Here is a 27,759-nt window from a genome sequence, read left to right as displayed (position 1 = left end):
GTTAATCCAATTTTTTTTTTTGTTTTTTTTTTTTATGATAAAAAATAACTCAAAATAAAAACATGTTCTTTTAACTTCATGTATAACAGCACATCACCGTCAAATGACATTCAACGCCATATGTCCTAGAAAAAACTGAAACACAATGTTACACGTGCTAATATTTTGAGGCAATACAAATATTTTCGTATTGATTGTTTTTTTTTTTTTGTATTCATCAGCGACGAGTTTTAGAAGTTGAAAGGATCATTTATCGAAAAATAATAATAGTAAGCGGTATAAACAAATAACGTACAGTCTGTACTGATGGAATAGTCTTTAACGGCCTACAACATATAAAATTTTACTTTTGTGCCTAAATTTCATCCTTTAAACGTTTTTTTTTTAACACGCATCACCTTATATACACTCACTACACGCACACTGCACAATATGAAGGGATATTAACTGAACAATTTTCCTCTTTATTCAATACCTTGGTTATTGATGTATGGCGATATGTACCCTTCTTACCATGCATACCCCACCCCCCCCCTCCGTTATCTAACACTTCATAAGTGGCAGTCAAAGTGGACCTTCCTACGTAATTTCACACCAACCCAAAAAACTTTTGACAACCTCTTAACAGCTTTTGAACTTTCAAAAGTTGCAAAGCTATTTCTTATCCAGTCATTTCTGTCAAAATAGTTCACTTTTCTTGTATTATTTACGTAGATGAGAGATATTTCGACACCTCTTGGTGGTTATTATTCTTCTTATCCACTCAGAATTCTAAACTTCTACTTTCTTTTTATTAAGACCCTCATTTTTCTCACGTATGTGTTTTTCGTTCAAATACAGAGCCGTGAATAGAAAATTCAACTATGCGAGATATAAACAGTAACCCATTCAGACTCCTCTTTTTCTTTTTTCTTTTACGAGTAAACGAAATGTCCAACAAAAAAAAAATGCCGACCAAGAAAAAGAAAATATCTAACACTGTATGTTATTATTACAACAAAAGCACACATCAGACTTGCCAAAAATCCAAATTTGAACAAGCCTGAATGAACGGTTGGAATCTTAATCCTGTTAGGTTTACACGTTCAAAAAAGAAAAAAAAAAATTGACATGGGCGTGGTTTTAAGTTTGTGTCTGTGACATCATTGGTCCGAGTTTGCGACGTACGGAGACTGTTAAAGCCAACACAAAGAGAGCCGCCGTTTATGTTGTGAAATTTGATTCGTTAACGAACAGTGATTGACAGCGCATGCAGAGACCTTATTGTTGACGATGCAACCAGGCGTTCAGGTGAAGTTTTTTTTCTTTTTTTTTCTTTCTTTTTGCAACAAAATCTTTTGACGCGTATTCAGATGCCATTCTTTTTACAAACAGTTGCGTTTGCACAGTAAGTGGTTGCATGGACTACCTCAAAACGTGGGCAGTCGTTCGTTTTGGATTTTTTTGTTTGTATAATCCACAATAAAAAAAAAGGGAAAATAAAGAAAGGAAAAATAGGCCCAGGGCACTATACGTATATACCATCGTAGAAATCTGTATTCCTTCTTGCGTTGGTGTGCATGCTGCTGTATAGGTATATATATCCTACAAAGCACGTTTCGCGGTAGAACTACTGCAAAGTTTAGCATCGGAACACAGCAGACGACGCAGATGATCCAGTAGTCGGCAGTCCCCGATCTCTATGCAGTAAGACAATACACCATATAAGAATAAGAATAATATATATAAACCGACGGAACGAGCACACAGCTGCGAGAAAGTTAATTTTTAAAGAGGCGAGAGCGAAAAGTGGACTTGTTCGCGGAAAGGTTACACCGAACGAAGAAGTATAGGCTATCATACAACTGCCCTTTTTTGCTTTTTGTAAGGAACGTTCTGTAGTGGTATATTAATCCCAACTTGTGTAAACACTCATTTTGGGTTTGGTAATTCTGGGGGAATTGGTAAACCGGACAAGGGCATCATTGGTTGTTATTCGTTTGGAAATGGACTGGAAAAAAAGGAGAGAGCATAACTAACTTCTATGGTAACTGGAAAGTATTTTTGTTGTTTTGTCAGTTACATGTAGTTTTAGTGAATGACAAGGCTTCTTTTGCTTTCATTGGAAAAACATTTTATCGTTTGTTTAATTTTTCTTCTCTTCACGAAACAAAGTTGTGTTTCTTTCTTGTCTTGGTTTATCGGCGGCATCTCTTGTATATTGTTACCAGCGAATTGATTCAACGTTTCAATGTTATAAAACCAATTTTTGTTTCGCAGAAAGTTCGACAATTTTCCTTCTTAATTCTTCAATAAATATCTTTATAGTAAAAGTTTACTACAAAGTGGACAGACAAAACTTGCAGCACTTGATTTTTGTTTCCACCGACACATTATAAGTGACATTTTTAGGAAAGGACGTTTTTTGAGGCATATTGGCTGGTTCTTGATTTTCAAAGAAACTACAGACGGGGGGAAATCCCAGTACCAGGACAACACACAGTGTAAACGGATATGAGTTTATACCAACGTGTGCTACTTAGCCCTCAATAACGCTTCACCATATCAACGCCTTATAAATGTACGTCGGTTTTCTTATATATGTATATTATTTATATTTTGACGCGACATTCCGATGCTCAGGGCCCGTCTTTAGCCCATGAGTACTTGCCCTATGTTCCCCTCTAGGGTGTCTGCCTCAGCAGCTTAAACCACAGACAGGAGCAAAACGCGGGTAACTTCTCTACCGTGCACACCCCGTGGTGCTTGTGACGCCTTGCGGCGAATCTGATGCATGTGGAAGGTCACCACGTAAAACTGATGTCCACGGATTCAAACTCAATTGACGTTTTGGGTCGCGGAGAGGAAGGATAACGCTTTTTAAAGTACAACGGCCGGGGTTAACATTTTGACCGCAGCCTCTTTGAGTTTGAGTTTTTTTTTTTTATGAGACAACTTTTGAAACTTCTGGTGTGGCTCAAGTCGTTCCCAGGTTTCCTTTTTGCTGGTTCTTGTTGATTAACTTTGATTGTTGGAATGTTGTTAAGAGCCGAAGATGTTATAAAGTCTTGTGATTGCATGTACCACCGGTAGGTATGTCAGCCAACGGTTAAATGAAGGATTAACAGATCAGACTAGAGAGAGGAAAAAGTTAAGTATTCGTCAAGCAAAGGAGAGAGGAGAGAGAAACAGAGAGAGGGATAGGGTTAAGCTGATCTTAATATTTGCTAAACAACAACCACACACGTCTCTATACAAACTTGAACGCTACCAGTGTATGGACGTCGTATAATAATCAGTGCTGTCAAGTATAGACGTGTTTTGAAAGGAAAACACATATCATACCTCGTGCGTATCATTCATTGTTACAAGTAAACACAGAACAACTACTCTACTACTACGGCTTAACTGTTATAGCCAATTGAGCAGACGACCAACTACCAGGGTTCTTCACTGTTGGCAGACTATAGATAGATCAAACTTAAGGGGCTAATCGGTCCATGGCATGGTGTGTTTGTTTTCTTTGCAGACAGTTTTTTTTTTGTGCTTATGAATCGATTCCAATTTTGATGCTTAATGTCAACACATCCACGACGTACTTGGTAAACCGACACCGATTGCAGCCGGGTATACGGACGGTGTTTTTTGATATAGATTTATCGGTATTTGGCGGTGGGTACTGAGACGGTAGCGGTGCGCCCATGCTGGGAGATACGCCCATCAAAGAGAAAAGTGTCTTCACTTACACCAAAGAAGGACCGTCGACAGTCTTGGAAGTGGCGAAACCAAAAACGATCCAGGGCTCCAATTTTCCGGTTGTTTTGTTAGAGAGCCAACAGCTTTCAAACTTCAAAATGGTGCAATTTTGTGCAGGTTGTGAAGGGCCCATAACCGACCGTTTCTTATTAAATGTGCTGGACCGTCCGTGGCACATAAAGTGCGTGCAATGTTGTGAATGTAAAGCTAAACTCACGGAGAAATGTTTTTCCAGAGAAGGGAAGCTGTTTTGTAAATCTGACTTTTTCAGGTGAGTACATCTATTTTAATATCCTTGATGTCTGTAGGTTTTATTATTTTGATATTTTAATTTTAATAATACTTTGATCTAAACAATTGGAAAAAAGAATGGACCCACCCATCCCCCTTTCCATGCAACCCCAAAAGGAAATAGCAATATCGATAATATCAATAATTAACTTTTAAAAAAAGAATAAAGAATGTTAAAATTTGGAATTACTTAATCTTTTACAACTTGTGTTCAATTTGCATAATAATTATATTTTTAATATGGTGAAGTTTTTGGTTGCATTAGTCTTATGTTCACATTCCCATCTGACATTTTCAGCTCGTTTGTATAATCGGGCACATACACATTTCAGAAAAAGTGTGTTCGTTAAGTTATTAATTACCATACACTATATCTCGAGTTAATTACAAATATATATGTATCCATTCTTGCATTACGACCATTTCTCTCAATGCTTGATTTATTTTTTCCAGAAAATAAAATTTATTATCTCAAAGTGAAGTATGTTATAATGTATAAAGTAATACTCTCTGTTCAGTTTCAGAGAAATCAAATTTATTTCAATACAAGATAATATATAACATCAAACAACTGCAATTTCGTTTACAATAATACTTTCTTATTAAAAAAAAGAGGAGGTGGGTGGGGGGGGGGTTGAAGTCTTCAAAGTCAGCGATAATAGAGTGTACTTAAATTTAAAACATATATGTCATTTATAAATTCTAAATGTGAGTGGATGTAATCATTATAACATTCCCTATATACCTTTTAACAATTGCATTGTTTATTGCTAAAGTAATTAAGTTTGAGACAATGAAAGCAATGCTTGTCGCGTGCCTGTGTTCGCTAAATACTTGTGGGCCCTTATCCGACCAAATTATAAAACTCGACTTGAGAAAAGGACGGTACAGTGTCCATAACAAGTTTTAATTTAATTCAAACGTTATTGCTGCAAAACGGATTTATCAAAGTCCCCCCCCCCCCCGTCGTTCCTCAAGCTTACCTATCGTATATAATTCTACTTTATTGATGGTAAATTTGTTCTTTATTATCGAGTTCTAGAGATTATCTGGTTGAGTAAAGATGTTTTTTGTCTCATTATAATCAAATTCATTCCTGTGTATAGTTCAGGTATGTAAGTCTATTCTTTGTTCGGCTGTTGCTAACTTCCTACACTTAATTATAATTGCTTGTATGTTTTGTTCTATCATTGTTGTCATAACGAATCAAATAATAAACGGTTTTTCTGATATCATGCTTATAGAATAGCCCAAATGTGGTTTATACTGCTTGGGCTTTTTATAGCTCCATGGTTATAGTATTCCTCGAGCTCTATGAAACTGCTCATTATTTTAAAATTATGTAACCAATATTATGCCAAACTGAATGCTGATATTACAACACTTCACTGATACAAAAAAAAATTAAAGAACCTTACAGAGAATACTCGAAAAGTAATATTGAAAAATTTAACAATCAAAATTACATGATTTTAACAACTTTTTTTTTATTGAAGGCAATTGTCGATCATAAGTATTAAATAACATCAAATATTGTTTTCCTTCTGTGCCTGGAATCGTGTTCTTTACTGACATCACACCAGGAAGCCTTTTTTTCTTTTTCACTTTAAAAATAAAAAATAAACTTAGATCCTTCGTAGGGAGTGAAACCGCACATTACTAACCACGTTCACTGCTGTGCCACACGGGGCGCCGAATACTTGAGTTTTATGCCCCACGCACAGACGTATATGCAGGACGAACGTAGGAACGAAATAAATGGTTTTACTTATACTAAAAACACATACCATAAACCAATTCTTAGTAAATAATAAATGTACAAAAATGTCATGCCATGAAGAACTACTGGAGCACAACACACACACAGACACCTACACCAACTACACGATAATATTTTGCCATGTTGCTTACCTACAGTAACAATTTTTTTTGTGTGGAAATTAAGGTTTCTTTTAACAAGACTAAGTAAGTATACCCCACGTCAGTTGGTTGAAAATGAATTGCATGTGTACCATGAAGCTAGACGCTGTTCGGAAGCCTTACCCCATGCATGGTCGAAGACAAAACCTTTTATCTTTCGAGCGAACAACTTTTTCGAACTAAAAAACGTCCAATAATGTTTTCATCGTTTGTGTGTGTCCGTGTATGGCGAGCTGAGATTTTCGGACGGACTTTTATACTTTCATTTTGTAAAGTTAAATGACATTGTCCGATAAAAGTTTGTTAACTGTTGTTGCAGCCATAACACAGACGTGCTGATTATAGTAAATATCTGAAAAATTGGTTTAGCCCGACCAGTCCTATTTTGACCGTTCTTTTTTCTCAATTAAATTGCCATATGTACCATCTTTATATATATGAAAAAGTATAGAGTAATATCTTCAACCCAATCTTATTTGCATATCAAACGAATGAGCGAACCGCCATCACCACACCCCACCAACCCCACCAACCCCACCACCCCACTCTCGTTTTGGGGAGGTGTAGTGGAGAAGGGGAAGTTTTGCCACATAACTTCTTCAAGAAACTTCAGTAATAACAGAAAAGGTTTAATAAAACATTCTGATAATATGTAAAGACGTACTATGCTAATGAAATATGAATTTGAATAATAGTATACGTATAAGGAAACGAAGAAAAGAAAACGAAGTTTGGGGTATGGTGTAATGATGAACGCGGATTGATATATTGAACTTATTTATTGTTGGTTTAGGGCAAATTAATATGACTATAATTAAAATGCAATAACCTCCCGCAAATGTATATGTATATATATATATATATCTATAAACAACAACATAAAGCAAAACAGCAAAAAAACAAAATAATTCTGATCAAATGTATGCATTTGTTACACAACATCAGTCGAGTCTTTTATCAGAGGAAGAATATTATATGTGAAAAGAAGACGGTTTTTGTTCCAACGTACTATAATAGTTTCTGTGACATAGGTATTGGGATGAAACTTGTTTTCTTCCAAAAAATTAAAAAGGGTTAAGAAATGGAAAAGTATAAATAGAAAATAATAATAAATAAATAAATAAATAAATGAATAAAAAAATGTATAGATATATATATATATATATAGAAATATAGATGTGATTTGGGAAGCATTTGTAGACAAAGTTAGCAGTTGATATTGGTTAATATGACTGAATTTTGATTTATTACAATTCATCATGAACATCGATTTATAAGTTGTTTGTTTATGCAACTTTTGCTTTTCATTAAAAAAACTAAAGAGTTAGGAAGAAACGTATTTTTGGTTTCAACAAACAAACATAAATTCATACATAACATAACATAACATAACATATATACATACATACATACATACATGAAGAAACAATTAGCCATCAAGCTGACATAACGGTATAATAATGAACTTTCTATATAACCTTCTAGTATTAGTTCTGTTTCTGTTTTGTTCTGTCCATATTTTTAAAGAAAAATTGTCCTCTTTATTGTTATTTCAGAAAAACCGTAAACATAATACGTAGGATATCTCTGTAACTTAAATAACAATCTATCCCTTTAGTTTTGATTCTATATGGAAATAAACACATGCATAAAAAGTGAAATTTAAAGCATGCAGATAGAGTGACAACTTGTATAGCTACTGTATGTTACAGCTGATAGTATTAGTACAAGCTTTCCGTACATAGTATAGGCACAATTCGAAGGTTTCGTTGGTTTGGTTTCCCCCATCTCATTAGTTCATTGTTTTTTGTCAATTCATCCAAGCGACATTTTGTAAACAACTGTTTGGTGTAGGGTCATTCTTTTCTTTTGAAGTAGGCCTAAATCATAATTAAATTAACTTACTTCTAGGTAACTTACAAGCCATATTTCTATTTTATATATCATTGGATGTTACCTCAAAACAAAAGGTAATATAGGTGGTGTCTATTGTTATACCCAGAATTACCTTTTCTTCAAAATTACTCAAAAATATGTAAAACGCTTATTTACACATCAATAACTCTTGACGTCTAAAGTAGAATAAAACAGGAAACAGGATGAGAGCGAAGTATTTAGAAAAAAAAAGTGTTTATGATGTGAAAATTGTACAATTGATTGATGGGTGAATGGATGGATGGCATTGGCATTGAATACTTGAAACATGTATCTATATAGAGGAGATTTAATAGTGATTTGAACCAGTATTTGTTAATTATTCAGTTCATTAATAATAATGGCTGTAGACATTAACAGTTATAACATGGTGTGTGTATTGCGTAACTTTTCTTCTTCTGTCAAGTAATTTTTTCCCTTTGTTTGTTATAGCTTTTGTAGGTATTGTTAAAATTGTTATTCCCTTTAAGACTGGGTTACCAATGGGTCTGTTCCTTTGTTTTTATTTTTCTGAAAATAGTTCTTAATTAGGGTGGAAAGAGGACGGGGAGAAGGGGCAGTAATAATATGGACCAAAATAATAATGACAACATTTTCATTGGAATTTTTGCAGAACCAAAATTTTTCCACTGAAATTTAAATAATTCATCTGCAGGATATAGAAAAAAATATATATATACATAGAAACGTTTGTAGCTTGCTAAAATCGGATGAAACTGTTCCAAAAGGACTGTAGTTAAAATCGAATCATTGTACCAAAATGTAACGTATTTGTCTTTCCATTTCAATATATGTATAGAGAGTAACTTCCATTAAGCCCTTATAGACTTCACAAGTAAAATGATGGGGCAGATAATAAGGCAACATTCATTTACAAGATGGATTTTATGCTTCCGTAATTTCTGACTGATATAAATAGAAATATATCATTTAATACAGGATTAAAATAAAGCTATTTTTTCTGTTTAATTCAACTGATTTTCCTACTCCTGCTTTACATAATACCTCTTGTTAATTTTTGCAAGAAAACAAGTACTTTCCTTAACCTTTTTTTTACAAAGAAATATGAACAAGTTTCTCTCAGATTCAATAGGTTACATAATGACGTCATAATGGATACTGCTTGAACTTTATTACAGCCTGAAACGTGTCAACAGAAAATCCCTTAAATATCGCCATTCACGTGATGACGTCATGTTGACGTTACGTGACGTCATAGGTTTAAAACGTATATGCTATAGCTCCGTGTAGATCAATTGCATAACACGTGAGTCGAATCTCTCATCACTTTTTGGAATATTGCCTGTTTATCAAGTTTTGAATGTATCGAATAATTCAACCATTGGAATATATTAAAAAAATTGAGAGTGGACCTACAACAAAATAAAACGTGACAGCTGAGTGTTTCTGAAATTTATTTGGGTCTGTTGGTGTCATTAAAGCTCGCAATAACCCAAAAAAAGCAGGGCCCCAGGCCCAGGGGGACGATTGAGTAACCGGCCAATTTCTCTCTTTCCCTATTGTACTTTGCTTCTTTTTCATTTCTTTCCTTAAGTATATGCCTATATTATGAAAATTAGCATAGATGTTATTCTTTATCCCATATATACTCGCAATGTCGTGGGTCTGCAGATATCAATAACCTCCCCTTTTTGTCCTCAGGCAATATATATTTAAGCCCATAAGGTCTAGTTATGCATGTGGATCAATTATTTGTGAATTGGTTAAACTGGATCACGTGGGATAGCAATGTCACAAATCACTCAGTACATTCATATAACTTGTTTTTTCTGGTTTTGTTTGTTTTTACCAAGGATCTGGTAAATTAAAAAAAAATGTTTTAATTAATTAAAAAGAAAAGAAAACAAGATTACACTTCATCATGAACAATACCCCAAGACCCCCCCCCCCCTCCTTCCCACACACCTGAAATGTATTATTTATTTTGGTATTAGTTACTCTTAACTTATTCATTATCAATTTCATATTGAAAATTCCAGACATTACCACCACGTTACAAGTGCTATAGTATAGATTTTTTTGATTTGATAATCCAATCTCGAAAAGCTGCTGCACTACTAAATTTTCTATATAATTTGACGTCATATATATAGAGAGAGAGAGAGAGAGAGAGAGAGATGGGGGAGGGAGGGAGTGGTTGTGCATGTCTTTCGATCGGTTATAGAATGGAGTGTTTTAATTTTGTAGGTTCATATAGCGGTCTGTGAACATTTCAAGAATACTGTGAGAAGACAACAAAAATACCTACATATCTGATACAAAAGACAAACGGTGCAAAACAGTGTCAGTATTTAAATCACACACACGCAAACAAAATAGAACAAATATATAGTAGATATTATTGTTGTAGAGCTCTCAAAGAAGATATTCTCCACCACTCCATATCGACGACATATTGTGTTTTCTATTGTTCAAAGAAGTGATGATATTTGAAAGTACAGACAGTTACACAACTCGCCATTGTCTGGGAGTTGTTTGTTTACATCTATTTTCGTTCCCATTGTTTGTCTCCATAGCGCAGGAATTGTGAGTTATTTCCTAAAATAGCATAACCGAAAAATATGCAGCGTCATCTTGTTATATTCATTCGACTTTCTCGCTTGGTATAACTTCCCTTCACTTAACATGTACAGTGTGTACTCCACTCACACTCTTTATATATATATATATATATATATATATATATATATATATATCATAGTATAGTTCAGTTAAAAAGTTCAGGTTGCGTTTAGACTCATATGTATTTCTTCTTCTTTAATTAGTGTTGTTCGAGTGTATTTTTCTATACAGGTGGGCCTATAGGCCTTCGTAAATAGAGATATACGCCAATATTTGTCAAGACATATCACTTGTTCCGGGGAGTTGTAAGGGCCCTGATTGGTCCACCTAATTTTCAAGTTCTGAAGTGCGAGGGATCACCCTGTGGTAATGATCTTGTCGCACTTCGTGGCAATTCTCTCAAAACGACAAAATAAAATAAACTGAAATAAACGGTATCTCAAGTCACCGCTGACTCGTGCAGAGTCCGGGGTATATTTCAGTGAGTCAACTCGATTGTTAGGAGGAACAAGGATCTGCTGTGGTCAGGTTATAACATCTCCCTAATTAATTAAAAATTATTGTAGAAATTAAGAAAACAAACATCGGCAGTTTCAGGTACAATATGAAGTTTGAGAGAGTCACAAGTAACTGATTCAATATATTTAGTTTATAGTTTGATTAAGATTGATTGTATTGCTAGAATTGTGATGTAATGTTTCAAAAAGCGAAATTTATACTGCAATGACTGTTTGAAAGAATTTGTGTGTCGGATTTGGAAGTTGACACAAAAACACAAATGCGATGAAAGGGTTGGCATTTTTTTGTTGAATATCATGTGTTGCAATTAACCATTACAGATAAGCACCAAAAACACCAACAAAAATAAAAAGCCCTTTTGCTCAATGTGTGTCTTTTTGAGCAATCTGTTTCGAAAATTGAACCATTTGTACTATAAGTTGAGATTCAAACATACTATTTCCAAGAATTGTCTCCAAATGATCTTCTCATAGGCTATTATTTATCGATAGGGCTTAAGTCACAGTATATCGGTAGTTCCTGTTCGACTGTGCAATACGTTGGCGGGACTATTCATTCTTTATGACAACTTTTAACGTTTCCAAATGATACGAAAGATATAACAAAACCAAAAAAATTAAAACAACAATAGCAGAGACATTTTTTGGAAAATTATTTTATTTTCCCTTACCGTATGTATGTATATATATATATTTATATATATATATATATATATATATATATATATATATATATATATATATATATATATATATATATATATATATATATATATATATATACAATTTTATACGACCAAACCTCAAAACCCTGGTTGAATACTATCGTAGCCTATACTTGTAGCACCATAGTATTTTTTTGGCTAGTCAGCGTGCCCTGTTACCCTATTTCCATCCCTGCGATATAGTTCGTTATTCGTGAAATATGATGTGTAGGGCTGTTGACATCAAAGTGTCATAAAATGGGGCTATAAAAAGAGTAAATCGTAACTTACAAAACAGGCGTTACATGTAAACAAACTTACATCATATCACAGTTTCACGACCGCCATGGAGTTCTAATATACACATAACAAATACTCCGTGATATCCGCCGTCTCGAGTAAACATCGGCATTTTTAAAGCAGCTATTTAGTGTATAAATTTATATTTTTAAACTGTCTTTATTTTCAGATTTTAAAACGATTGCATGTCAGTAGTTTGACTTTACATGCATTCAATCCATACGCTCCCCCGCCCACCCACGCCCCCCCCCCCAAAAAAACATAATAATAAAATGAATAGTTTTTACAAAATATTATAAAAAGGGCCCTAATAAAAATTAGTATGCAAAAGTGTCTTGAGATCGATTGATATTTTATAAATTGGAATCATTGATACTTGATAACTTAAAAAAATAGTAATTGGATGAAATATTAGAGTTGGTAACAATTTCTTGCCGACCAAGTGCAAAAGGTTGCTATATAGTAAACACGTTCACACATTTTTTCAATTTTCATTTAATTGATTGATAAAGACTTTAATAATTGACCATACGGACGGTTGTTCCCTCCGCTCCAACGAATCAATCATACATTTGTTTTCCTTCAAAACATCTATAATATCATCCTTTTCGTAAACATAAACAATTATGTCACAAAAACAAACAAACAAACTAAAGTGACATATACTGCAAAAGCAACAACAAAGTCAAAGGCTCTGATAACTTCCACATTTTTAAGAGAAAATAACGAACTTGAAAAAATGGCGTTTTGTGCTTGGTCGAGCTCACGCAAGCAATCGAATTAACTCGATGTATGGGTCTTCTTATTGGTTACAAATGATTGACCCTCATTACCACGTGACTTAACTAGACCAATAGTAACAGTCTCTCTATAAAGATAAATCAAAACTGTGACTTGTAGGTGATTTTATAGAGCAACGAAAAGGTTTCCCACTTTTTAGTTTCATATTTGATAACCACATTTTCTTCTTGAAAAATGTTGGAAAAAAAAACTATAGGTCAGTTATCTAACGAGTTCATCACATTCATATATATAATAAAGTTAACTCGGTTTGCCACTGTACATCACGATAAATATTTTCATTTCTAATATCTTCTTACAACATTTTAAATCTGTCTGACATTTTGGCCCACATAGACTAGATTGAATTTAATGGAGCTGGTTTGCCACCCACCAGCTTCGAATTCGATTTAAAAGTTAAAGCTGCAGATTGTCTTGAAATTTGCTTGAAATGTTTCTTTTTTCTTTGGTGAATTGATCTGCAGAGTTATTGTGAGTGAGTCCCTATATATACGTGTACTTGTAATCTAGCATAGTACCCGTACTGGGACCTCATACAGATATAGTTGTACTCATAAACGTACCGGTATATAGTTGGAAATCATCTATACATAGTATACACTCTCAAGTCTGAATTTTGTGAGAATCCACTCATAGCGAGTCTCAAGCGAGAGCTTTAGTATAACTATACAGGATAAATTCGCTAAATATCTGGGATTTCACTCTAAGAGAATTGTGGAATTTATAGTGGAAAAAATACTGGTCATCGTGGACACTCGTGGACAAAAGAGTGACTTTTTTCACTCATTGGCTTTTTAACTTTCACTATAATGAACGAACTGTATGGATACTAGTTCAAGTGCCCTTTACAACCTTACAGCCTTTTATGTTGCATTTGCAATCACGCTTCTTGTTTAATTAATAATAATAATATGTAATATATCTATCTATCTATATATCTATATCTATATATATATATATATATATATATATATATATATATATATATATATATATATCTAGATATATCTTGATATATTGATAAAAATTAGAGTTGATATATATATATATATATATATATATATATATATATATATATATATATATATATATATATATATATATATATATATATACATACATATACATATATATTGCAACCTGTTCCCATGTTATTTGTTGACATAATATCCCCCAATATAGTCTTAGAAATATAAAGCCTCATCAAGGAACGCCAAATAATTTACACTGACATTTGCCAATATGCTTTAATTTGGTTTCACTCAATTTGCGCACTTATCGCATTGCTTATCATACGCTTCTTCTTCTTCTTTTTGTTTTTCATCTTCCTTTTCATCTGTTCTTTCTTTCCTTCTCATTTCTTACTCCTACATTTCCTTAGTTTGATTTGGAATAATTCATTAGACTCGTAGCAGCGATGCGTCATCCTGTCAGATCCCTTTGTAAATCCAAACCAAACTGCTGACTATACTTTTACTCCCACAATTTAAGAGAAGAGGGTTATTCGATACTTGCACTAACACCTTCTCCATAGCCTATGATAAATCATATTATGCGTAGCCTATACTCACAGCCTAATACGTCTTCTCTTATTTACTTCAATTATAACGGACTTGCATTGCTGTACTCTTTTTAAACGATACGACTACATTTCTCCCAAATCTTTAGAGATTCGTTCAAATTAACCGGAATACGTTCGAGGACTGAGCTAGTGATTGTAGATATAAGACAGAATGCGAAGCCTTTGAAAGCAATTGGAATTTAGTTTGTCGAAGTGTATTAAAATATGATACCCCATAGTGAGAATCGGTGCGTCTATTCCTTAACGGTGAAGACTTTAAGGCAATGAATGGATGTATATGCAGTAGTATATGTCAGTATAACTTGCCATAATGTGTTCGCACGTTACAATTTCAATGTGTTTTCTCGTTCGAATGCTAAATGCAAAAAACAAAATAATAATGATAATAATAAAATATCCGATATTTTAGTCAAAACTTAAACATATTGCGACCTATCCATGATTTTGCCATTTTGTTTGTGACCTAAGATTTGTTGTTTTTTACTTTTTGGTCGTAATTCAATTCTTGCCATAGAATGAAACAATTAAAAAAAAACGATATCTGGTTGACCACTAAATGAATTAGAGGAATTGCTAGAGAATTGCTAGAGATTGCTAAAAATAACTTCACATAAGACACATTCACTTTGTATAAATCAAGGATAATATGCTGACCATTATTTGATCTAAATCAATGGGTACACATATTATTGACCATCTTCAGCCTATTTTGAATACAAAAATCAGTAAGTTATTATAGTTTTTCTATTTTTTTCTATAGTTTTCTCAGTCCCAATTTGGACAATTATATTTCTAACCCACAAATTAGTATGTAAGTATATAATTCACCCACTTACCCCGCGTGAAGAATTTTTAGCCCCCCATCCCCCCCCCCCGCCCCCTCTCCCAAAATCACTAGTCATACGTTTAATATCCAAGTAAAAGTCCCCTTTTTTGATAACTTTTCTTCGAAAGTATTATCCGATCAGAAAAGGACTTTGACTAAACCAAGCAAAGTTTTCCTGATCAAGCTTAAAACAAATGTTGATATAGTGAATGTATCAATTATTCAATCAATCGATTGTTTGTTTGTGTTTTTCTAAATAATGATATATTTCTTTTGTTCTCTTTGCAGACGATATGGAACGAAATGTGCGGGTTGTTCTCAAGGTATTCTGCCGAGTGATCTTGTCAGGAGAGCGAGGAATAAAGTATTCCATTTAAATTGTTTTACCTGTATGGTTTGCAGGAAACAACTCTCAACAGGAGAAGAACTTTATATTGTGGACGAGAATCAATTTATTTGTAAAGACGATTATATCGGCAAATGTCACAGTGAGTTCCACTTTCCTTCATTCATTCATTCATTCTTTTTATTTTTATTTAATTTCTCATTTTGTTTTACGACATGGATATACTCCTTTTTATATGATATTTTTTAACAATTTGTATTTATTACGGGCGACACAAAACCAAGCCATTATCTATGTAGAAATGTTTTGTACTTGATCAAGTCGTTGGACTTTTTTGGCTGTTTGGGAAAGTTGTTCATGAAAGATGGTTGGGTTTTATGCCTCCTTTAAAGACACATTCCATCCTATCTGTTCACTGTTTTCCACATTGTAAAAGGTACTATAAAAAATGTGCCAATAATCCAATTGATATCTTAAACGATGAAATTAGGCCAAAAATTAAATTAACTTTGATATGTTGCAGACCGTTAAAAGACACTGCACACCAGTCCGGGTTATGATGCTATTCCACACTTTTTCAAGTTTTGAAAAATGACCCTTAAAACAGCTGAGGTCCATCAGTAGAAGTGACTGGACTATTAAGTCTAATACGTCACAGACACTTCGGTCAGTTCCTCAGAAGTAACACAAGATTGAAAAGGGAAAACTTAAAAGAGTTGTTATGGCCTCAAATGACATCACATGTTGATGATGTTTTACAAATGGCGCTGAGTGTCATCCTAAAGGGTACTCTGTTGTTTATTAATATGAAGCTAAAAAGAACATGTTTTGCCTGACTTATTAGACTTTATTAAACGACTGATTATCATGAACTTTTAGGTCTACCCAATGAGGAGCTGACGTCACGAGCATTCCTGACTTTTGGCATATTTAAAAGGTGGATATCTTGAAAACCGGAAATTTTGTAGAAACTTTACTAGCACTTCAAGTTTTCCTATTTCTTGGACTCTGACACACCAAAAGTAAAATTCTGGGGTAGGATACCAACTCCCAGACTCCTATTTGATAAGGCCTGAAACAAACCCCTGGTATCAAATTTGAAACTGAAAATTAGCGGCAATTAAATGTATTTTTTCCCTCTTCAAAGTTAGATCTCTTAGATTAGAAAAAGGTCTACCAGGGCAGCTGTTTAAGATTTAATTTTTATTCTTAGTTCTAATTATCATTGACAAGGTATTCGTTTGTTTCGTGAAAGCTTTCACAAGAGGATAACGTCGTTAATTTTCCTTCATTGAAATGAAGTGACGCCATTACGTTTCAATATTCTACTCTTACTGAAATATTGAAACTTTTATGAAAAAAACCATCAAGAATTACTTTGATTTCTCTCATGTTTCCATCTATAGTTCTAAAAGTGTTACAAAGTTGGATCTCGCGAGTATCCAATTGAACAGATCCAGCCACTAACTTGATTTATTTATTTATATAACACATGCTCTACATCGAGAAAACTTTCATTTTATGTCTTTTAATAAGTGAAACGCCTGGTTGTTTACATTGCTAACAATATTTAAAATAGTTTCCAAAAGATCATAAACCAAATTCGTTTTTGGCGTCCTTTGGTGGCCAAAATCGTTGTCCATGTAAATGTCCCGAGGTGACCCAATCACTTTTAAGATTGGGTCGTGATATCTATATTAAGTTCGCTGGTCTTAAACGCACACTCTATATCGCCAAGACCAAACTATATTTTATAGGAGTATATAAGTACTCTGTGATTTTAATTTTGATGCATATGGCCTAACGTATAGATGGATATACCATTATTGTTACGATACCTCCCTGATAGATTTTTTTTATCTTACCTGATGGATTTTTTTCTTACCCAGTTAACTTCCACTGTTTATATGGATACAAACAAAACCTTCACATTTCTTACCTTGTCCAATTTTTTTTTTACGGTCTCGTTTTGAAAGCAAACATTTACAAGCTTAAAACGAAATCCTTTCCTTTTCTCTCAAAAATAAAAAGTTAGCAAAATCCCTTCTCAACATAAATTCTCACAGAAAAGCCACCGGTGCGAATATATTTTTATGACACTTCACTTCCAAAAAAAAAAAGAAAAGAGAAAAAAAAAGATGAAGGCAATAATTTTGAAACGACACCATAGGTTAAAGTCACTATATCTTATAGACACACTGAATTACTCGTATTGTTCTTCAAACGTTGTTTTCGTGCTATAAAATTAATAAATGCCATTCATATTTATGACTATCACGTAAATCAATCGGCGATGATCAAAATCCAAAATGGCGGAGACCGACGTCGGGCTTTCAACATTTTATTGGTATATTCTTGTCAACTTTGGCAGCGTTGTCTCGTAAAATATCCTCTGTGCATTGTTGTATAGTATAAGACTAATATATGTAACATTTCTTTCCAAAGAGAAAAGGAGCGGGTTTTATATATTTTTTTTATTTTTATATATATACTCATTCTATTACTTCCTGTATAATACTTTTGATCAAATTTAGGAAGGTACTTGTACAGGTCTCGAGGGGGGTGAAGCTCTTGTCTTCAGAGGTCCTTAACTTCACCACAAATAACATAAGCCAAATAGGGGAAGAGGCAAATTTTAATTTTAGAAAGCGAGAGAAGGAAAAAAACAAGCGGGTTGAAACCAACTTAAAGGAACAGGCAACACGACATGTGTAACTTCGTGATCGTGAAAATATACATAGCCTGGTGCTTGAATTTAATTCCGTTTATTCTGTGAGCTAAAAAGTAAAATTAAAAGTTTCAATTACTGTATATTAATTTAGAATTATTTGCTATTAAAGCTACATAAATAAAATGAATAACTATCCGTTATGGTTTGTATTCAGGGTTACATCCGCGCGAAGTGTTTCCTTTTTGATGTTGCCTCAAAGTCTGTGAGACATGTTACGCTTGTGAGATATCGTGTCAAAGAACAGTGAAATATGTAACGAATATATCTGCGGGTCTATATATCTAATTAGTTTTGACATTAAGTGTATATTTTTCCTCTTATCGTAGCTAGATATTATACTCCATATATATATATGTATATATATATATATATATATCGCTTTATCTTATTCATCACAGTAATGTTATAGGCGAATTTCGTGCGTGGGATTTCGAATTGCATAGCGTGTAATTTGTTGGTCACAGAGTTTGAGCGTGTTGGTTTAAAGAAATACAGCGTGGCCACGTGTAACCGTACGCTTTACGACGCACATTTTACATATGAAAGAAAAGACATAACGCCAGCAAAAGACTGAGATAAACCTTGATCAATTTAAACAGTTGCAGAGAATTGCAAAGGTAAAATTGTGGTGGTAATGTTGCTTCTGACCGACATCCTCAAGAGAGAAAATTTGATACATGGGGATGATCGTCACCAACTATATAGGGTTGGATACGATAGACATGGGGATGATCCTCACCAACTATAGGGATGCATAGCTCTACATGGGGATTATGGTCACCAACTATAGGGATAGTTAGCTCTATATGGGGATGATCCTCACCAACTATAGGGATTGATAGCTGTACATGGGGATTATGGGCACCAACTAAAGGGATGGATAGCTGTACATGGGGATGATCCTACCAACTATAGGGATGGATAGCTCTACATGGGGATTGCAGTCACCAACTATAGGGATGGATAGCTCTACATGGGAATGATCCTCACCAACTATAGGGATGGATATTTCTACATGGGGATGATCCTCGCCAACTGTAGGGATTGATAGCTCTACATGGGGATGATCCTCACCAACTATATAGGGATGGATATCTCTACATGGGGATTATGGTCACCAACTATAGGGATGGATCGCTCTACATGGGAATGATCCTCACCAACTATAGGGATGGATATTTCTACATGGGGATGATCCTCGCCAACTGTGGGGATTGATAGCTCTACATGGGGAAGATCCTCACCAACTATATAGGGATGGATAGTAGCTCAGCTGGTCGAGCATAAGAGTTGTAATCATGACGTAATTGTTTGGCATTCCGTTCTAACCAACATTTATTTCCAATTTGGTTATTGTTATTTCGCAGTCAGCTTTATTACAGTTTCATTAAACTAATATTAAATAATTGTATATAGTTTTGTGATGATATCATCGTGGTATATACAGTAGATACAGTTAGGATTATACTTTTGTTATCTGACTAAATTTATGAGTAAGAATTTGTTGAACAAATGGTAAATGCTTTCACCTATATACGAGTTAATTGATAACTTTTTTTGCACTAGCAAGAGAGGGTAAGAATTTGATGGAATTGATTTCATTTAAATCCATTGAAACATATGACACGATATTAATACGTTGTTTAGTTCCACTTAGAGGTATGGGTTCATGAGTGGTGCAACGGTTACGACCATTTTTGAAAGCTATAGCAATTGGGTCAATGGGTAGTGTAATGTCAGTGGCCATTTTAGTAAGCTAGGTAGATCAGAGTGCATATGTATAGATGAGACAGGTGGGTTAATACGCCAATAAAGTTTCAGGTTTCTGACTAACGACGGTTCTTCAGTAAAACAGACGATACTGTTTGTGCACGTTATATTATTATTATTGTTACACCGGTTGTTTATATAGCCCAAAATCCCAGGGTTCAATGCGTTTAACAAAACATATACAAAAATACGAAAATACAATTGAATACACTTAACCACAGATTTGTTTGAAATGAAACGTCTTTAACGCTGATTTGAAATTTGTGCACGTTATATATGATACATTATAACGACTTTGACAACAAACAACTGTGAATAATCCAAACCCTACTTAAAGTAAGACTGCCTTACTGTATGAAAACAAAGCACGCGATCAGAAACCGGTACCTATAGCTTGGTCTAAGAAACAAACTCAACTTCATACCCCTCGGCTTGTTTACAAGAAAAAACCTATAAGACTGTACTTCATGTTTTGACCAACGAGGACAAGCAGCATGGCGTACTAGTAAACAAAGCCCTTTTCCTTTCGTTTTAAAGTCACACGCGATGACTTTCGGAAATACACCCCCCCCCCCCCCCCTTTCCCTCCAAGTAAAAAGAGGAGTGCCTGTTTCACTCTCATAAAATGACGTCAGAAAGTGGCGTCCGTATACTCCAGACTTCAACGTATCGATTTATCTTCCATCAACACCAGTAGCTTTGAGTTGAGGTATATGTGGCAATTGTAATGTAATTTCTCTCAAACGCCTGCACGTTTTGACCCCCTTCTTCGGCTAGGACATCAGAAAATCATTATACGGTGCTTTTTTTTAAATGTATTTTTATTTAGGACGAAAGCAACACCATCCATCCACCATGTTCAAGTCATTGGGATAGTACAGATCCTGTGAACTTTGATCGAAGTGCAATTCTCCCATAATCCCCTCCTTCTTGGACGTCAAAACGGTGGAATTTTATCTTAGAGGGATTATAGCCGGTATATCCAGAGTTTCCATTCTTTGAAATACTTCCAAAAAGTATCAATAACCCCACAGCTGTCTCAGTTGCTGAATGAAAAGTACATTGGCTTTTGGTTTTCCTTTCAACACCATAGCTGTACACAAAATGGTGATGTGGTTCTGCTTAAGGGGGTATATATATATATATATATATATATATATATATATATATATATATATATATATATATATATAGTCTGGCCATATGGGATGTGTTAGTATGTTATCGATACTATTTATTGAGATTGTTTATTGTTAACGTGCTACAAAAAGATATGGGATGCCATTTTAAAAATGGCATGTACAGACTAAAAATAAATTATTAAAATTAAATATTAAAATTCAACAAAGGCTTTAAGATATCCAAATGACAGTTCTTCATCTAAGGGGCACATTTTATTTACCAGTAGGGCACATTTGGTATTTTGGAAAAAAAAGTGGGGGCACGTGGCCCCGATGCCCCCCCCCCGGCTCCTACCCCCTGCTTAAAGTACACCTGAATAAAGCATAAACCAACTCTGTGGGAAGTGTTTACGTTTATGGAACGGAATCTAGCGATTGTAACGAATGTCTGTTCACAATGTATATAGTCTGGCCAATTCTAGGCGAAATCATTCACAACAGGCGGCGTTCATTCACAAGTTTTAACTCCTTTTTTTTTCTGTCTGTCTTTTTCTGCTGGAATGCTAAGTGACTTTAGATACACGTCTTCCGTTTTCTGGTGTCATATTGCTAATGAACTTTTCAAAATAATTTTAGTCCCCTGTGACAATCACTTCGTGCTACTTTTTTTTTTATATATTTTTTTTTTATATTCGTCCATACCCGAGTCAGATGCGACTTTTCTTTCCTATTCTTTTCTTTTCCTTTTTTAAGACCAGCCCTGATTCAGAGTAAGGTCTATTGTAATGAAGATTAGTTTTCCGGTCCCCCGATTCATTTACGTCTTTTCAAAGTCGAAAAACATCTTCATTTTTGACTGACGCGGTACTCTTTCAGTTTAAAGGGGGTCATCTGATGTTCCAACCCAGTCGTGAACTAGCAACATTGCGCAACTTTTGTTCCCCGTGTTTTATTTGGCCCTTCGTACAGTCACCCGATATAATAACGAGTGTATATATAGGCATAGCCTATACATATAACCTAGCTATATATTCTGTAGTAGTACACAAATGAAAATTAGAGCAAAACAAAAACAACAACAAGAAAATTGTAGTCTCTTATTTTGGTGGGAATGCTACATGGGAACGACCTCAAGCAACCCTTGTTGAACTTGCTTCTGTCCACAAGTATATAACAAAGAAAACAATGGTAGTATAGTCAACACAAAATTCCTTCTTTTTTTTCTTTTTTGTTTGTTTGTAACTTTTTAACTTGTCTACATATTTGGCCATACTTTTCCCCGTCAGTAGCTTTACTATTTTCCCTGTCAAAGGTTCCTGTTACTGACCCCTTCACTGCTACAAACAAACCCGGCGATTTGCCCCTTTAATGTCCCTCGTCGGCAAGTAAACGTTTTGCTTGCCTGATTTTGAATAAAACATCAACAACTTACGTTATTTCCTTTTCTTTCGCTTTGTGATCACTCTTTGATGTACAGAGCCTTTTGTGTGGCTTAAAATATTTCTATCTCGAATTTCATAAAGGTAGTAGTGACACACACCGGTGGCGCTGGTAACCTCTATGCAAACCGCACACTGCTATAACCCGTCATTGTGGAAGAAGTTTTTTTCAACGATTTCTAAGTCAGCTTTTGTGACTATAAGCTATATGGCTGGACAGCAGACATCATTGTATTAACTATAGGCCTATTAGAAAAAATATGTCAACCACAATTGCATGCAATATTTTATATTCAATATTTGCATATTGTTGCATATACGATATGGAACAGTCATTTTGTCTAGCCTAGCCTAGATTAGCCATAATGGTGTCTTTATAGGTTTGTGACAATGTAACATCTATGATACGAAACAAAATAGCTGGTCATGTGACATGTACATCAACATGGCCAACCATGGCACTCGTCCATTGGCCTTAAATACATTGCCCGTCATTGACCATGGAACAACACCCCCCCCCCCCCCCATTCCACTGTCCTATAACCAGCTGTGGGCAGTTGTCAACAAACTTTTGGAATGCTGTTTTTTTTTTCATAATTCAGTGGCGACTTGTGTATACTATTGGCTTAAGACCCGAGTGGTTTAATCAATCACGTACGAGACCTATTTCCCTTTGTCCCGTTAAGGATAAGGCCAAAGTCTTTGCAACAAGCCACAATTCCCATGGCGACCCTCAAAACGAATTTTACATCCTTGTAAACATCTTGAGTGGTCATTCGCTATGACAGGACTTTTGTGCAATGTTTTGGAAAGCAGAACGAAGTAGATACGTAAGGAAATAGGGCTGGTGAATGGGTATGACCGTGAGCGCCCAGTTTTTATGATAACGAGAGTACTTTGTTGGACAAATAGTTCGTTCTGCTTAATTACTGGTATGCCTAAGTTATATTGTGAAAAAAAGACGTTGAAATGTTAATGAGGTCGTAAGTATTCAACTCGTCAGATACATATATATTTGGGTGGACATATGGCTCGGTTCTTGGTTCTTATAGTATGGTGCCCAGACGTCCCCGATTTTCGGGCACAGTCCCAGATTCCAATGTTTCGTACCCGATTAACTAGTGTCCCCGAAACTGTTTTAAATTTAACAAGAAGTCCCTGAAACTTTTAAAATACGACATTTTTATTCACAACAGATTTAGAAATGTTGAAAAAAATCTACCTTCCTGCCCGTCATACTTTAATTACACGTCATTCAAAAGCCAGGATGTACACGAATGTACCTCGCACAGACGATCACAGAGATCGAAACAAGAACTCCTATCAAGTAAATGTAGGTTAGGCTTATCCTACCATCTACGTGTAGTAATGTACAAGCGTGATGTTTCCTACGGCATATAAGTTCGTGTTAATCCTGCGTTGACCTATATAGGAAGTGTTAGCTCAGTGGTTAACGCCGGTGCCTTTTAATCATTAAGTCCCGAGTTCGAGTCACTCCAAGATTAATGTATGTCGTCCAGTTAAAGAGTTGTTGACAATTCATAATCATGGACGTTAAAATATGAATTTAAAAGACTGACTTCGGTCAGCTTGCGGCTTTGATAAGCTAATGATGGCTTCTTCGCGAGTTCCTGCTTGCAGGAGGATCTAAAATACATACATATAGGCCTATACTCTTGATTATCTAATATCTGTACTCTACACAGATTAAAACTATTTTTTCAAAGGGTAGGGGAACAACCCGATTCCCTTAGACCCCTTCTCCCGGGCCACCTTCAACATTTTGTCCCAGTTCGTCGTACCCAGGCTTGCCTCTGAGATGATACACATATTCAATTATCATCTCTCCGGCCCATCATATGCACGTTAACAACCTTTTTGCATCTTTAAAACACGACTCGCAGACGACCAAAATTAGCACTTGGCACAGTTCTCAGCTGCGGCACAGTAGTTGTCAACTGATGTTTCGTGCGGTAGCAAAACCAACACATCAATTTGTACCCTATCGCGAGGCCCGGAATTTGTTCACCCCGTAGTTTGCCCTTTGCCTTTAAGCATGTGCAACTCCATTTGCCCGCGGGATGCAGTGGGTCTGACGGTTTCCCGTCACATAGAATATTCGCTGATCACCTTCGGCAGCTGGTCGAGCTCTTATGTCGGTAGCTGAACGCCTTTGGTTACGTTTTTTCCGCTGTACATTCATACATGTCCATTTCAGAAGACTTGGAGGAAAAGAAAAGGAAAAAAAAACACGTCCATCTTGTGGGTTAATATACCCTGTAGGTCAACATAACCTAAGCATGCGTGACGGGTAAATGACTCACCAGGTATATGCGGAATCTTGGAATACAGTTTAAACCATGGGGAGAGAAGAAAAAAGAGAGTAAAAAGATAGTGTTAAAAATTATGACGAGGCATATGCAGACGACTAGACAATGTCGAAGAAAAAAAAAACGATTTTCAGTTTACGAAGAGAAAGACACGATATGTTCCCTTTGCCGTGATTTTCATCGTTTCATCGGTTGCAGAAATTTGGCAGTTTGAAATCTTCCACCACATTAATGTATCCTAAATCTTTCCCTTTTAATGTTTTTGGGGGTCTCGTGTGACATTTCGGTTGTCATATGAACATACTCCATGGTTTCTGTCTTGCTTTTTTTTCTTCTTTTTTTTTCTTTTTTTTTTGCTTTAAATTTTTATGTTGCTAAGTTCGAGAACCGTTCGAACGCACGTTTCTTACAAAAAAAAAATCCTGCGTGGTTTAAAATAATGTTCAGCAGTGTAAGATGTTGGCTTTTAAGGTTGCACCCACGATCAATTTTAGTTATAATGTACCCCTAGAGACTGTTAGAAAGAAAGATTCTTTATCCATAACGAGAGACGACCCATGACGAACTAACTCGTGTCTTGTATACCAACTTGAATAATGCGCTGTATATCTATAGCTAACTTCCAAACATATATAGTGAGAGGAGGTTACACGGTAGCTGCCACCAATCGGGGTAGTGTTCCTCATTCTGATCACGATACTGTTGCCCAAAGCTGACCTCAGTTTGATTTACGAACGTTTCTACAGAGTGACGTCATCGAAATATATTAAGAAAACGACCGTTGGATAGACTAGACACTACTTCCATATGAACCATGTGAAGATATATATAAATATAAATATATATATACAACTAAGATTTTTTTTTATTACTTTTCTCATTTATTTTTTTATTGGTGGGGAAGGAGGAGAAGGTGAGGGGAGGAGAATGGATTTTCTAATGGGAATAATGGGAAAGAAAATTCCAGCTTCACACTTAATATAACAAACAGAAGTGTATACAGGTAATGTTCTGTTTGACAATGTACACATACACAAATTGCCTGATTTTATTATTACTATGTGAAATGTGTCTTCAGCGTAGAAATGAAAAGTCCTCTCAACATCTATAGATATATAGTTTGTTTTTTTGGTCAGTTAAATAGAAGTATATTTTGATCAAACACGATCCAGTCACCTAAATCGTGTGTCCTTCGTGGTAAACATGGACCATGACAGAAGGATATTTTATACCGGGAATTGCCGTCCGCATGACAACGATGTACTATAAGTATACATTAAATTCATCTGCATAGGCTACAAGATGAATCATTTATAACTTACAACATAATATAACTCTTTAATAACCCAGAAATATAATAATCTCGAGTAATTATTCGAGTGTAAACGGTACTTCATTTATCATATCACCTAACGTTACCTGTTTTTTTTATTTTTTTATCGATTTCTTTAATCTGTAAAGCTTTTTCCAATACTTTTCCGTAACATTGTCCAAATAGATGATTACCGTCCCTGATGGACACACGTTTGTTTCTTTTCTCAAGCATTAGAACATCAGAAACCACGCAAGTTCATTATCTTATACTCTCAATCGCCCTTAAGAACATTTCCCCCCTTTTCTGCTTATTCTTCTTCCTAAACTTTCTTACTTTCATCCATATTTACTGATTTAAAATCTTACCTTATTTGAACCTCTATGGTAAACATTGATCCTAATAGATACAGTTAGCCTTTCGTGCTCAAGCCACCTTCTGAAAACTAGGGGGGCAAGGAAAGATCTGTAAAGGTTGTGAATGTTTTTTTTCTTTCCATTGGGCAAGCAGGGACGTGAGAGCTCTTCGTTCGGTTAAAGCATAAATGACATGCCTTCGTTCTAGTTGGCGGCGAGTCGTTCCGTTCACTGACGTTCACATTTTCATGAAAGGTAGTTTTTTTTTCTTTGGATATGAAATATTTATCCGTATATTTACCTTGTTCCAATTTTTTGGCAGATTCGAGGGCGGTAAGGAGAGTTAAGTATAAGAGACTACCTCCCCCCCCCCCCCCCACCGATCATCTGTCTGTTCCACAAAATCTTTGATTTACATATTCCATTGATAATTTGTCTTGTTTCTCTCTGTATCACAAGGACTAACGCGAAGAATTAGCTAGTGGTTGCTCTCTCTCTCTTTTTTCTTGCTTTTAGCAATTCCGTATATATAGATCGATATAGACATTTATGCATGAGAAGATAGACAAAGAAGGAGGAGGGGGAGAGGGAGGGGTGGGTGGGTGGGAGGGAGGTGGAAAGTTCTTCCTTCAGGAAGTGCAGATTTTATAATAATTCTTAATAAAACTTGAGCGAATAACAATCTTTTCTATATATAGATTGATACAACTTTGTAGGCGATAAATTTACTTAATTGACTATCGGTGAATAAACATGTTGCATGATGTTTTAGATTGATTAATCGCAACATTAGAAATGATTTCAAAATTCCAATTTTAAAACACGCAAAATGGGCTATATGGCGATATATTTCCCCGGGTTTGCAAGTTGTTTTGTTTTTGTTTTTTTTTGGAGGGAGAGGGGGTGGTGGGAGGAGGGGATATAACAGGCTAACTCTCTCAATATATTTAAAAATCTATGATTAATACACGACTAAGGTTGCTATTATCTCAGGAAAAGAAAAATGTTATAGGCGTAATGTAATCGAGAAAGTCTGGACATAATTATGTATGATATGAAGTTTTTAAAATTTAATACGGTATATACAAGTTCAAAGGTTTAATAACGTAGAGAAAGTCCTAACGCTATCCTTTAATAGTTTTCATGTGCCGAAAGCTTC

General features: G+C 35.1%; 1 protein-coding gene across 1 annotated transcript in view; it reads left to right on the top strand.

Moving 5' to 3' along the window:
- Window positions 1-1,359: 1,359 nt before the first annotated feature.
- The window catches only part of LOC139981026 (LIM/homeobox protein Lhx1-like), a 61,753-nt gene continuing 35,353 nt past the window's right edge, over window positions 1,360-27,759 (top strand). Inside the window, exons 1-2 of the mRNA XM_071993133.1 lie at window positions 1,360-4,006; window positions 15,484-15,683. Coding sequence (XP_071849234.1) covers window positions 3,681-4,006; window positions 15,484-15,683 — 526 coding nt within the window. The 5' untranslated portion in view covers window positions 1,360-3,680. The remainder of the gene's footprint in view (window positions 4,007-15,483; window positions 15,684-27,759) is intronic.

This window comes from Apostichopus japonicus, chromosome 15 (genome assembly GCF_037975245.1).
Source record: "Apostichopus japonicus isolate 1M-3 chromosome 15, ASM3797524v1, whole genome shotgun sequence".
Classification (NCBI taxonomy): domain Eukaryota; kingdom Metazoa; phylum Echinodermata; class Holothuroidea; order Aspidochirotida; family Stichopodidae; genus Apostichopus; species Apostichopus japonicus.
Note: the sequence above shows the minus strand (reverse complement) of the source record. Positions and strands in the feature narration are given on the sequence as shown.